Genomic DNA, 13,561 nt, shown 5'->3' with positions numbered 1-13,561 from the left:
TGGAATCACTTGCATTTCTAAGAACTAGATTAATTTTAAATCTTCAGCTGCCTCAACACAGCAATAGTTTGTGCTGCTAAGAAGGATAGGATATAAAAAAGTAGGCTGTGAACCTCTGTGATCAAAAATTCCCTCAGTTTAGAGCCGGTTCTTTGACCAGACCTATAGCCTGCTGCAAGTCAATAGCAGCGAAGAAGCTGATAGAAAAACATCTACTTTCCTGAAAGCAAATACTGCAGGAGACTACAATGTAAGATACTGGTATGTTCTCTCAACAGTCATTAATCGTTGGTAATCAGAGGCCAGATTTATGTAGCAGATCTATGTCTTGTATTTGCAAGTGTGATCTACAGTGATTGATGCTCTCTTTTTAAAATCTTCTGCCACAATTCACACATGTTGTAAAAGACAATAACAGGAAAATTACCTCTAAACCCAGTAACAGTTAAGAGTTTTGCTCGGGTGATCATTGCTGTCTAAAATTCACAGGTTGTTATTCTCCCTTATGCTTCTGCTTTCATCCAAATACTGAACTGGATATTTCAAAATGCTCTTCCTGTTCAAATTTTCTAGCTGCTCTTTTTAGCCCTTCTCAGGCTTATTAGTGTCTTTCTTTTGAGCATGGGCAGCAAATATGTTCAGGATGAAAGCTAAGATGCAGAGAAATGAAGTGAGGAAAAGAAGACGGAACAAGCAATTCAAGAGAAATTTAAAAAATTTGGAGTTCATGCATCTTAAATGCAAGACCTGTTTTTGGTTCAGTGGGCATTCCTGCTTTGTTGTTGCACTTGAATTGTTGGACTGCCCCAGCCTTTGCAGGTCATATGCTTGAAATGCAATTGGGCATAAGTTCTACAGCTGCCTGATGTGCTCATACAGCTTTTTACATTGCTTTTAAGGAGTTGGAAGAAGCATAAGTTACATGTATGCATCTAGAAGTGCCTGTAAGCTTGTAAGCCAGCTTGATGTTGAGACTTCAGTATGGGGATGAGGTGGGGAAGCAAAAGAGACCTCAGAATTCCATCTGGACCATGATATTTAATAATATGTCATTAAAACAGTTATCAGTGGTCAGCATTAGGTGATAACATATTTATGCATGTAGTGTTCAAATTGAGCTTTGTTTCTCAATCTAACTGCAAGATATTTGTGACCCTCTGCAAACTACAGAGCTCTATCAATCCATGCAAAGAACACTTTTTTTTTATCCTCCACCCTTGCTGATTCTTTTGAGTTCGAGGCTAATTCTTTTCTCACACTGGCATTGTTATATAATGATTTTTATTGATTGAAAAGGCTGCCACATCTAGTTGATGCCAGCAGCAGAGTTTGGAGAGACAAACCCTCTGTAAGCAAGGGATTTACTATCCAAACCACACTCTGTGTGCAAAACTAAATGTAACAACGGAAATGAAAGGGGGTAAAAAAACAGGAAGGAGCTGCTTATGAAGCTTGGCTTATGTCACTTAATAATTTAAACTTTATTTGTATCTTGGAATAAGACTCAATTATCTGATAAGTTAGCCCAGCACCTGAAAGGAGTTCTAAGCCTAAGAAAACATTAAAAAAGTCATTGCAGCATGAAAGAATGCCAGGGAAGAAATTTTGCAGCGTTTGCACCTGTATCTGCAAGATATTAAAAGCACTTGTTCGTCTTAAAGAATACCTTTTAAAATAATATCCACCTGGGTGAAAGCAAGAAGAGGAGACAAACCAGAAAATATGTTGTTTAATCCTCTGCTGCAGCTTGCTCATATGTGATGTGTGTCTCATGCCTGTCATGGGTGCTTGTTTGTTCTGTGATGTTTTCTAGATGCTTTCACCGTATTAGGTGTCACAGGGAGCAGTAATATCAGCAAGTCATGTGGAGAAAGCATGCAAGAGTGAGAAGGACATAAATTGCTTAGTGATTACACTATTTTGCCTTGTAATATCTAGCATACTTGCCAGAAAATTAAGTAAAATTGCTTAAGAGTATCTTGTTTTAAACAAAGAAACAGCGGTTGGATGCGATATAAAAAGTATGTGTCTGTTTTGCCTTTGAGGAATGAAATCCTTTTCTCTGTGGAAACAGAGCTTTTGCTGGCACAAGGTAGTGTGAAGCATCACTCTACATACAGGGACTGTATATTGAGATGAAGAGCACTGGAATTCATAAAATATGGATATACTCACTTGTTACCTTTTCCATTCTTGAAAATTTTAGTATTTATAGTGTATATTTAGTATATTTATAGTATATTATTTTTATAATCTTATAATTAATACTTAGTTTATTATAAGAGGAAGAAAGTAGGGAAAAATCTCTAGTCTACATGAGTGTGTCTACACATTTATCTTAAACCCATATATGTATGCATACACTGTATTTCATTGGAGATGCTGAAAGTGGCTTCCAAAAAAAATGTAAAGAGTTCAATTGTGAAAAAAAAATGCACACATGCCTAAGATAAAGGAGTACAAAAACATAAAGCTAAAAAGTAATCCACTCACATACCCTGTTGTGTCAGGATTGGATGGACAGTAAATATTTCTAAAATATTTTAATCTGAGAATGCAAACAAGAAATTATGTTTCTAGAACATGTCTCTAAGATGAGAGCAACTTTCTGACATGAACAACACTAAATCTCTGTGGAATGCAGGGAGTAAGATTTATCTTGCATTATTTTACTGCATAAGAAGAAAAGTATAGTGTATCTTGTCATCATCTTAGGGAAGATTTATGAGGCCTTCATGCAACATCATTAAGTATATGAAACAAAATCCTTAGCAAGTTTAAAACTGGGAGTTCAAAAAAGATCAGTTTTGCAATAGGTAATTTAGTCACTGGAATTACCCAGGGGCATTTTGTAACACTACTTTACATTTCAGCCCATTACAGCTATAATTGGAGCAAGTTCTTTTGTTTGTTGGCACTGCAATGGAAAAATATATCTGTGGCTGTCTCTAAAGAGAGAAAGCTGTTCTCCACCACTTTTTCATAGGAGTGTATGTGTGTCATTGTAAAACACAATTGCAACTCCCTGTCATGTGTTAGTAGTAATTCTGCACCCATCTATCCTGTAAATATGGTTGGGTAAAATATCTCAAGAGAGAGCGAGTCTCCTTGCAAATTAAAACTGGCTTAGGATCTTACTGAAGCCATTTCATTCTTCAGCATCCTTTGCAGAGCTTTTCAGTCTATTGCCTTCTTTCCAACATTAGACCTCTAATCCTTTAGGTCTGGTAAGCTGGAAGTTCTGAATGGGCAGGCTAATGTGCATCACTTCAAGAAATCCTTCTTCTCAATGATTGAAAATACCAATTTCCATTCTGTGATCTGTCAAGTGTGTGAGCAAAGAAGTCTTTGCTCCCTGGTCTGACTATATATCCTGAAATGAAAAAGCCAAAAATAGCTAGTTCTCCATCAAAATCTCTCAGCTAAAGCCCATTTTTCTGTAGGCTGTAAAGCATCCTGCTGTTTCTTCCAAGGTTTCACAGCTTTTGGTCATAGTCAAATTCAACCAATGAGTGATTATGCAAATTAACCCTGAAAAAAATTATTTTATTAGTACAGGAGAGTGAAAAGATGTTTTGAATTCCTTAACAGCTTTAGGGCATAAGTACAAAGGACAAATTTGTTGGCAACTTCCATGATAAACAAAAATATTTGTCTGAAAAGAATAAAGAATTGTTGAAGTGTTTCCTAATGTGTGTCTAGCCTTTCACCATGAATCTTAGTTGTTAATCAGGAAGCTATCATATCTTAAACTGAGAATGGAAGCTATGGCATTGCAAACTCATGCCTGAAAAATAGATATTAAAAGCTGCTGGGAAGCAGAAGCATGGTATAATGAATTATATATTACAATCTAGATTCAAGGCAGCTAGAGACAGATTCCTTCAAATTATCTGAAGTTGCTAGTGCTTGCTTATCATGTAGTATTTTTGATTTGTTCATTAAGAACTCACCTTTCATTTACATTTTGAACAAGCCTGACATTGGCAATGTGCTCCACATTTATTTTTCTTTTCTTTTTTTGTTGTTGTTGTTTGGTTTGGGGTTTTGTTTTGTTTTGTTTTTGTTTTTGTTTTTTTTTTATGCCAGGAATACAAGGTGTTGTGGAAGCTTATCAGAGTTGCCTTCCCAAGCTGCAGCTGTACGGACCAACAAACATTGCTCCTATCATCCAGAAAGTGGCAAAATCTGCATCAGAGGAGACCAACACCAAGGAGGCCTCGGTAAGGGAAAAAAACTGTGTTTGCATATTTTCTTGCCTTATGATGGATCTCTTGTAGGCCATCAAAACAAGGCCTTTTAATGCAGATTGTGCCTTCACAGTTTTTATTAACTGCCTTCACAGAAGGCAGTTTAAACCTGTGTCAGCTGGAACAGTGTATCCAGTCTTTCTAGCTTTGATTGTCACAGCTTTAAACTCCTTGCCACTGATCAACTCCTACTTTTAGGGCTGTTTCATTGTAGCATACCCAGTTCTTCACTATGGAAATAGAAATGGCGCTACTAAAGTTACAAAAATTGAGCACTGAAGCCCTAAAAGTCTTGGTTGTGCCAAGAGATTAATTCAAATTATTCCCTACTCAGAGTACCCAATTTCATGCCTCGGGCACAGGCTGTACTAAATTTTTTTCTAATACACCTAGGGAACTTTTCCAACTCTTCATTTGAAAATTGTAAGGATACAGTTTTCAGCTGTTATTAATGATTAAGTAATTTGTGCCTTTCAGAAATTGGAAGACAACTCTGTTAGCCTGCATCTGATAAAAACCCCAGGACAGATTTCTTGGGCTAAAAGACTTACATATAAATAATATTTTAAATGTACACCCTTGAGGTGCATTAAATTTATTTTGATCCTACCTTGAAGACAGAATGGGAGAAAGGGAGAGCAAGAGAAATGGAGGGAATATGTGAGTGAGTAGATCTGAGCCATGTACAAGAGCAGTGCTGTAAAGGACCAAAGGATGTAAGAGAGACACTGTGTACTGCAGCATGAAAAGTGCCTAAACAGAACAGAATAGAGCTGTGCATTGGCATTTGCCTCATCACCTGGCCTAGAGCCTTCTCTAAGATTTCTTCATGTGCTGTGGCTTTTTTAAGTCCTATTAGAGCAGCAGTTATGAAATATTTCTGTTCACGAGTCTGGGCTTGTGACTGATATTTACAAGAGCATGCAGTGACAGAATGAAGGGTAATTGCTTCAAACTGAAAGGGGACAACTTTAGGTATTAGAAAAAACGCTACTGTGAGAGTGGTTAGGCACTGGAACAGGTTGCCTGGAAAAGCTAAGACTATCCCATCCCTGGAAGTGTTCAAGGACAGGCTGGATGGAGCTGTGAGCAACCTGGTCTAGCGGAACGTGTCCCTGCTTCCTCATCTGTTCAGCCTAGATGATCTTTAAGGTCCCTTCCAATCCAAACCATTCTATAATTCCGTGATTCCACTGTTGTTTGCAGAACCTTGATAATACTTAGGGTCCCAGTCCTAAAATAGGGAATTGCTATGTTTGAATTTCCATACCCACCTAATCCTAAAGGTAGGTAAAGGTCCTATAAAGCGGCTCACTCTATTCGTAATGCTGTTTCTGATCTAATATGCCTTACTGAATAAGTTCCTTCATTCTATACCTGTTTCCCTCTTTCTATCTGAAAAACAATTTATAGTATGAATGTTCAAGATGAAGTTTTCTCCCTGCATGCTTTGTTTTATTTGTGGCAGGACAAGAGGATAGGAACACTTTGAGTTTATACCCCTGTATATACATAAATATTATTAATGTTTAGTGTGTCGGTATTGCTCATGCAAAATGACCAAATCCTATGATTTATTCATTTTTCCTATTAATGCACTAATTTCTTATAAATTACTCCAGCTGCCCAACAATTAATAAAGGGTCTAAGTAAGGGCCACTCCACCATTACCAAGTGAAGATATGTCATAGCTCATGATCCCAGTTCAGTGGGCTTTGGAGATTTGGGAAAGGAATAACAAACTCACCAAATTACTTGCTGTCCACTAGAGAATGAGAAAACCTCTCTTTGAGGCTCTGTATAAGGAATATGAAGATGGATATATTCCTGCCTTGCTCTCCTCAGGGAGCCCATTACCCTGCAGAGCAGAAATTAGTAGCTGAGGAGTTTGGAATGGAAAATTCTGTATAGTCAATACAAAGGTTCTTTTCTCTTTAAAAAGGTCCATGAGTGAGTTACCAGAAACACTTTTATACTTTTTAACTTAATGGGTTAAGCAGCTTTGGACTATTTACTAACAACATAATTTTTCACTTCTTGTCCGACTTCAGCAATACTTCATCCTGCTGATCCTGACGGATGGCGTCATCACAGACATGGCTGACACCAGAGAGGCCATCGTCCACGCCTCCCACCTCCCCATGTCTGTCATCATCGTCGGGGTGGGCAACGCTGATTTTAGTGACATGCAGATGCTGGACGGTGATGACGGCATCCTGAGGTCTCCCAAGGGCGAGCCTGTGCTTCGAGACATTGTCCAGTTTGTGCCATTTAGGAACTTCAAACATGTAAGCTGGTTTTTCCATCCTTGCCACAGAAGGGTGAATGGGTATAGTGAATGATTCATGAGGCTGGGCTTAACTTTGCATATGCATTAATTGTTGAGTAAATCCATGGCATTATTGTGTCAGAAATAGCGGAAAAAAAGGAATCAGAATGTGCTCCATTAGTGAATTGGTGGGGGTGGGAAAGGAAGATATGAGACAAAATCCCTGTGTTTTTTTGTGGTGCCAGTCCTTGTTTCCACTTTCTGCCTGATTTAATTTGGTTACTTTCCTTGCCTTATATTTCATGGTGTCTGTTTTTCCATTCTCTTTTGCATCTGTTCTATTAGGACTACTGTATTCTGCTTTCCATTCCTTCATTTCCACAGACAGTGATGAAATGGCTTTGAATTTGTCTTCACAGTGTTTCCCAGGAGGCTGTTTCTTTATTGAGATTTGGTCCCTGAGCTCTCAAATGCAGAATAATCCACCCACAGCATCCTGGTTGCCTCCAAACCCTTTCCCAAATTCTGTACAAGAACACAGGCAAGAAAGTGGCATTATTGAGAGCTTCCCTCTGCCTTCAGCCAGCTGTTCCTGACTGAGGCCAGTGTGGTGTAGAATATACTCTGTAGGAAAGAAAGGAACAGAACCAGCATCAAATTGCCAAATCTAAAGTAAAGCTTTGGTCATGAACTTTTCTTCTCAGTCACCTGTCCTACACTGTACCATCTGTTCCAGGGACTTTTCAGCAGCAGGGTAGGCACAGCATTCACCAGCAGAAGGGGCTTTCCACACCCAGAGGGGTTTTTCAGAGCTCTTTTCCTCCATATGGAGACATGTATTATGTTCCTCTGCAATGCTGATCCCATCCCTTTCCTTCCCTTTCTCCATCTTTCTCTCCCTTCTATCCTCTCACTTCTCTTACATTTATTTGGTTCTCAAGGCTGTTTTTTTGCTCTGTCTAGGAAGGATAGCCTCAGTATTTGATTTAAGAATTTATTTAACTCACAGTACAACTGGCTCATTCTCCACATGAGATCGCTCTTTTCAATCTGCTCTCATACACTAAAGATCCTTAGATTTGGATATGTCATAGCAAAGTTCTCAACTCTCGGCTGGTTTTGATCTGCATATGGGTTCACACTGCTTACATTTCTTTTTTTAATTTAGCTTCTCTTTTAGTTTTTCTGGGATTTTTGTCACCACATGAGCTTTTATTTCTTTTTGCTACTTCCAAAATACCTTCATTTTTCTCTTTACAAGGGTTGTTCTTTTTTTCTCATTTCAAAATGCAATTTTGCAATATTTGCCTTATATCTAGACACATTTCTTACTTTCACAAACTCTGCTGAGGAGCAAGAGCAACAAACTTTTTCCTCTTTTCCATCTAGTTTTATGTAAGCCATGGATACAACAGGAGGGAAAACTCATCTTATGCTATTAGTTTGGTGCCACCATGCCAAAGAGCTGCAGATTGACTACTGAGCTGCAGACAAACACATTTCTGTGCTGACAGGGGCACACAGCCACCTACCTGCTGAATCAAAGTATGAGCACTACCACCTCAGAGCTTGTGATTCCTTCAGCACATAATCACAAGTGTGTAGTGCTGCACTGTAGTCATTGGAAAAGTGTCCAGAGCTGAGTTATTTATGGGCTAGTGGGAGCTACTTTTAATTAGGTGAAAACATGCTTCTGCAAGGAACTGGCAAAGCCAGCTACATTTGTTATTTTTAGTTTCACTATGGTTTTTATAATGAAGCTAAAATCATCCTGGATTTAGTAGATTAATGCTGACAGTTGCAGTTCTGGGCTCTAAATATATTGTGCCCCTAGTGTTAACTTGTGACTGAATCTGTGGCATTGTTATTGCCAGCACTGGTAAAATGACAAGCATATATTCTTTTTAGCTGATTTAGATTAACTTCCCCAGTATTGGGAGAGAAAAGCAATCTTTATGTATTCTTTTTGTTAAATAGTGATATTTTTCTTCCTCTTTCAGTAGCAAAGATAACATAGGTATAGAGATAGATTTGTATTTGCTCTATCAGAAAAGTTAATATATCTTATGCAACCTGATATTTAGTCTGTTTATTGTGATCTTTCAGCTTTTCAACAAATGTCAGTGTAATGAATGAGTGCTTATAAAAATAGTCACTTCTGGTTGAATTTCTTTATTGTCATATACCAAATAATCTCTCTCTCTTAACAAAGTGACATTCATATCTTCCTTGCTTATTTAGCACTAACAAAAGACCATACATCAGCTAAAGAAATAATTTTTCATGGGAGAAATGAGGGTGATGTTTTGATTCAAATTTATTTTTCCCCACAAAGGAAATGCAGATTTAACACATTTGGGAGATTTTTGTCAGATCAGTTCTGACTGAACACAAGAATTTACATATATCAGCATATTACTTTTGACAGCTTTAAGTAAAATACATGTTTAGGTAAAAATCCCACTCCTTTTGTCAATTGTATTAATTTATTAAGTGAAAAAAAAAAGTTGAAAGATCTTTTTAGAAAGATTAAAAATCAAATTGTGTAAGGTTTATATGTTTTTCTGATAAATCAAGTATTTATTTATTCCTAAATCCATATTATATCTAGTAATGACAGGAGAGAAGAAAATGTTATGCATGAGCCTTTTTTTTTGTTTTGCTGGAAGAGTAAACCAAAATTCCCTTGGAGTCAACCCAAGCAATATTTTTTTTCATTACTTGTATTCTCAGGTTAGCTTGGAACTCAAAATCTCATATCTATCCAAAGAGATCAAAAATAATCTTTGCAAAACCTTTCCCTTTGAGAAAATGGAAGGGGAGAGAAGGAAGTTGCAAAAATAACTTATAGAACGAATCCCTTTTATTTTATAAGTTTGACTTCAGAGAAGGTTCTGAGCCTGCACAGCACTCACACAGGCATTTAACACCTTTCAATTAGTTATTCACATACCTAAAACCTTATACCCACATCAATGTTTTACTGGCTTAAGAGTCAGCGTAGACAGCACGCTCTGTTACAGGGGTTTAATCTCCTACGCAATGCAGTACAGCAGAATTACTTCAGTAAAACATCTAAGCTCTTTCTCTCTCTTTAAGGAATATCTTTGAAGCCATCAAAATAATAATAGCAACTGTAGTAACTCTTGGCAAATCCTGTAGTTGTAGAGGCATGATAAAATCAAGGTAACCATTAACACTTAAAACATGTCCTATTTTATACTGGGTACTATTCGCTAAAGGGGAACATAACAAACAAAGGAAACATATTTTTCCTAAATCCAAGTGACATTTTTCTCTCTATAATCATCACCATCCCAGTAATGTGTGTCCTTCACCTGAAACTGTAAAACAGTGATGCTCCATCACTGAAACGCAGTTGAAGAAAATCACCTGCCTTAATGCATTCACATTTGTATTTTAAGAAATGAAATTTTCTGTCTTTGGGATGTATGATATATTTACTGGGCACAAATCTGATGCCACAGGTAGATTGTATTCCATTCTGCATTGTATTTAATCACAAAGGTCAACAGCTGTGACTTAATAACACATCACCAAGGAGTATGGAAAGCACAGCTCATAGCCACTGCAAGGAGCAATGTTTTGCACTATGCATTGTAGTTAAAGGTTAAGCATTGTGAAGCTATAGAACTGAACCAACAGTCATTTGTAATACACACCACCTATGGAATCACAGGGAATTATTTTCCTGCTGCTGACTGATCTGACTGTTGTGTATCAGCTATCAAATGATAACTATTCATCTTGAGGTGCTTATTGCTAGAATGATCTTCAAGCAGTCAGGAAAATGTTACAGTAAAACATTAATTTAATGTCCCATCTGTGGTAAAGACCCAGCAAAGGCAATCTGGGTCTGTGTTTTTGCTTAGAAGTTACTGAGTGTTATTCTCACTAATGAAAATGCTGCTTTACACCATCTGATCTAGAAATGAGAGTGCTTTACCACACCCCAAAAATTATGTAAGATACAGGTGGTCCAAATCATCAGAGGGGAAAAACCAGCCCCAAGCCTGTTTTTGGGATGTCCCCTGCTAGAAAGAGCCCCAGAACTAAGAGACATCACTGGCATTGTGAAACTCAGTAAAGAAACAGTTGCCCATGCTCAGACTGAAGTATGGACCAGGCCAGCTACCCCAGGGCAATCCTGTGTGGGGCACATATTGCCTGTGAGCCTGTGGGCACAGTAAATGTTTTTGCCTAAACTTCAATGAAAGGCTTTTCAATTGAGGACTCCTGAAGTGGCAGTGATTCAGCTGTGCATCTGAGCCCTGACAGAGCCTGTCCTGAAAGGCTGACCCTTCATTCAGGACGAATGGATGTGGCTTCAGAAGAGAGAAGTGGCAGAGGGAGGATGATGCACAGCAGTGAGTGCTGTTGGCCCAAAGTTCAGAACATGTGAACTACACAGATCCAGAGAAGCTGATGCCAGTGCTCCTGCCCACCATTTTTAAAGACAGAACAGAGTGAAGTTTCCAGATTGCTACAGCTTATACGTGCAGTGCTGGCTCAGGGCTCTTCCCCTACTCCCTGTTTTTACCTCTGTGTAGGGTTGTATTTTTGGTAAAATAGCACAGAGGTAGGCTAAGGTATGTACAGCTTTGGCACATTGGGAAGGAGTGAAATAGTAATTTTCAATAGCATTGTAGAAAACAGCCATTTGTGTAATTCCAAGAGGTATTTTCTGATTATTTACTTGGAACTAGATGAACTTTAAGGTCCCTTCAAACCCAAATCATTTCATGATTCTATAAAACAGGTTTAGGCAAGAATAGAGCAACTTTGGAAAACCATGCATTTACATTTCAGGATTAAAGTGAATGGGTTCTGTTACTGTGTAACACCTTAGAACACTTGCTGCACTGTCACATGAAGTATGCTCTATGTTTGTTCATGCAGAAATGTTCCAAGCTTTTTTGGTTGCACAAATATTTTGGTATCTATGTCACAGTAGGGAAATACCAGTTAGTTTTATTTGTTACTAATCCCATACATGAGTCAAAATACAAAAACACAGGAGAAAAAAAAAAAACTGCAACTGTTTCTGATTTTGCCAGCATTATCTTTGTATTTGCAGTATTATAATATTTGATACTGGAATTTCTAATAGCCTGTTTTCTTCACCCTTGGATTAGCATGCCTATAAATAGATTACCATTTACATTCTATGTAAACCAAATTTTAAGACTCTGTGAGGATAAGGATGCCACCCTATGAAAAGAGTGGGTTAAAAAACAGTCAATATAACTGCTTTGTGACCTGGTAGTTTTGCAGCTTGGCTGATAACACTACAGACAGTGAGGAGGCAAGTGTTCATTAATTTGGGAAAACGCACTTGGTGTGCAGAAGAAATATGATCCAGTCACCGGCTGAGTTCCCATGCATCATCTGAGATGCAGTCTGCACTCTCTGGAGATAAATACATCAATTTAAACCTCACAAAATGACATTTAAGTGTTTGCAGTTTTACTGCATTTTTGCGGTGGGCTCAAAGGGAAAATGGCCAAGAAGGCTGGCTCCGGAGGACTTGGAACCAGCTCTACCCAAACACATAGAAACAAGAAAATCCAAAACATGGGGCAAGAGGGTGCATGGGAGAATGAGTCCAGCTTTGTCACTGTGGCCTTCAGAGGCTGAGGAATATCCATGCAGCACACACAGGTAGTGGTTGCCCACAAAACATCCACAGGCCTCTCTGGTTAAAATGAGGAATTATCAGGGTGTGAGGCAGCAACTTTGTGTGGTTGATGGAGGGCAGGGTTTCTCACTGCACTGAGGGGGAGCCCTCCTCCCTGCCTGGGGTGAAAGCCAGTGGCCATCTCCATATCTGTCCCTACCTTTCAGGATCATCAGTTCGTAGTCTGGCAGACACTTGCCATTTTTACATTGCAGAAAAAGCTTTAAAGCCTCCACCAAGCCTAGGATTGAAGCTTTCTTGTAACCATGGTTTAATTCCAATAAACACAAAGTATTTTTTATTGACTTAAAAATTTTTCCAGCCATTAAAACACCATGCCAGATTCTGAGGAGCAGAATGATAATGAAGGCCTCCCTTTCACAGAGTTGTCCATTCATGTTCATCTTGGAGCGCTGAACACTGATGAATGAAGTTTTTGCAGATTTTTATTGTGATATGGGGCTCTTCCAGAGTGCAGGGAAGTTCAGTTACCCTGAACTTAAAATAGTCCAAACGGGCCCAAAGTCACACAGAGCATTTTTGGCTTTAGTATACTTTGAGGCAGCTACAGCTCCATACTTAAACTGACTCATAAAATGAGTGTGATTCACTTTAAGTCTTTTTTTCCTTCCATCTCTGTACCATACATCCTCCCTTGATACCATGGCACGAATGCCTCTAAAACTCATGGCACTTCTAGCAGAGAGCCAGGTTAATGCTTGTGTTTTCTACCATTTCCTGCAGGCATCCCCAGCTGCTCTAGCAAAAAGCGTTTTGGCTGAAGTTCCAAATCAAGTCGTGGACTATTACAATGGTAAAGGGATAAAACCAAAATGTATGTCAGAGTACGAGTCTTCCAGGACACTAGCTCCATGAACCTGCCTGCATTCTTTTACAAAATTTAAAACGAGAAATGCTACTGTCTACAACTACTGTATTTAAAAAATGAAACAAAAAATAGCACGTTTTGGTGATTTTTAACTAAAATCCCTTTTTTTTTTTTTTTTTTTTTTTTTGCATGTGTAGCCTAAAGGCTTAAATCTGTTAAGCGGTTGTATTGTTGAAAACTTTTTATGAGAAAAAAGTCCAGAAAAAAAGTGAACTCTTTACATTACAGCATGTTGCCTTGAAATAAAAAGTTATCTGTATCTGGTTTTTATACAGGTTTGTTGAAATTTTCCTAAATTTCTTATATTTACACTGTAAAGCATTTTGAAATATTTATTGAGAGTCGATAGCCAAAATGTCTTTGGTTTAATCTGCTATGAACTGAGAAATTTTTCAAAATGGCAGATGCATGAACTGTATTTTGCATGTTTAAAATAAAAACAACACAGTTTTGCA

At 38.2% G+C, this 13,561-nt stretch overlaps 1 protein-coding gene across 2 annotated transcripts in view; it reads left to right on the top strand.

The window, feature by feature from the left end:
- CPNE4 (copine 4) overlaps nucleotides 1–13,561 on the top strand; it is a 226,568-nt gene extending 213,007 nt beyond the window's left edge. For both annotated transcript variants that reach the window (XM_021531234.4, XM_031503894.3), the window contains 3 exons: nucleotides 4,090–4,223; nucleotides 6,302–6,538; nucleotides 12,962–13,561. In XM_021531234.4, the coding sequence (XP_021386909.1) occupies nucleotides 4,090–4,223; nucleotides 6,302–6,538; nucleotides 12,962–13,093 (503 nt within the window). In that variant the 3' untranslated portion in view covers nucleotides 13,094–13,561. The remainder of the gene's footprint in view (nucleotides 1–4,089; nucleotides 4,224–6,301; nucleotides 6,539–12,961) is intronic.

The sequence above is a fragment of the Lonchura striata genome, chromosome 2, assembly GCF_050655825.1.
Source record: "Lonchura striata isolate lonStrDom1 chromosome 2, ASM5065582v1, whole genome shotgun sequence".
Classification (NCBI taxonomy): Eukaryota; Metazoa; Chordata; class Aves; order Passeriformes; family Estrildidae; genus Lonchura; species Lonchura striata.
Note: the sequence above shows the minus strand (reverse complement) of the source record. Positions and strands in the feature narration are given on the sequence as shown.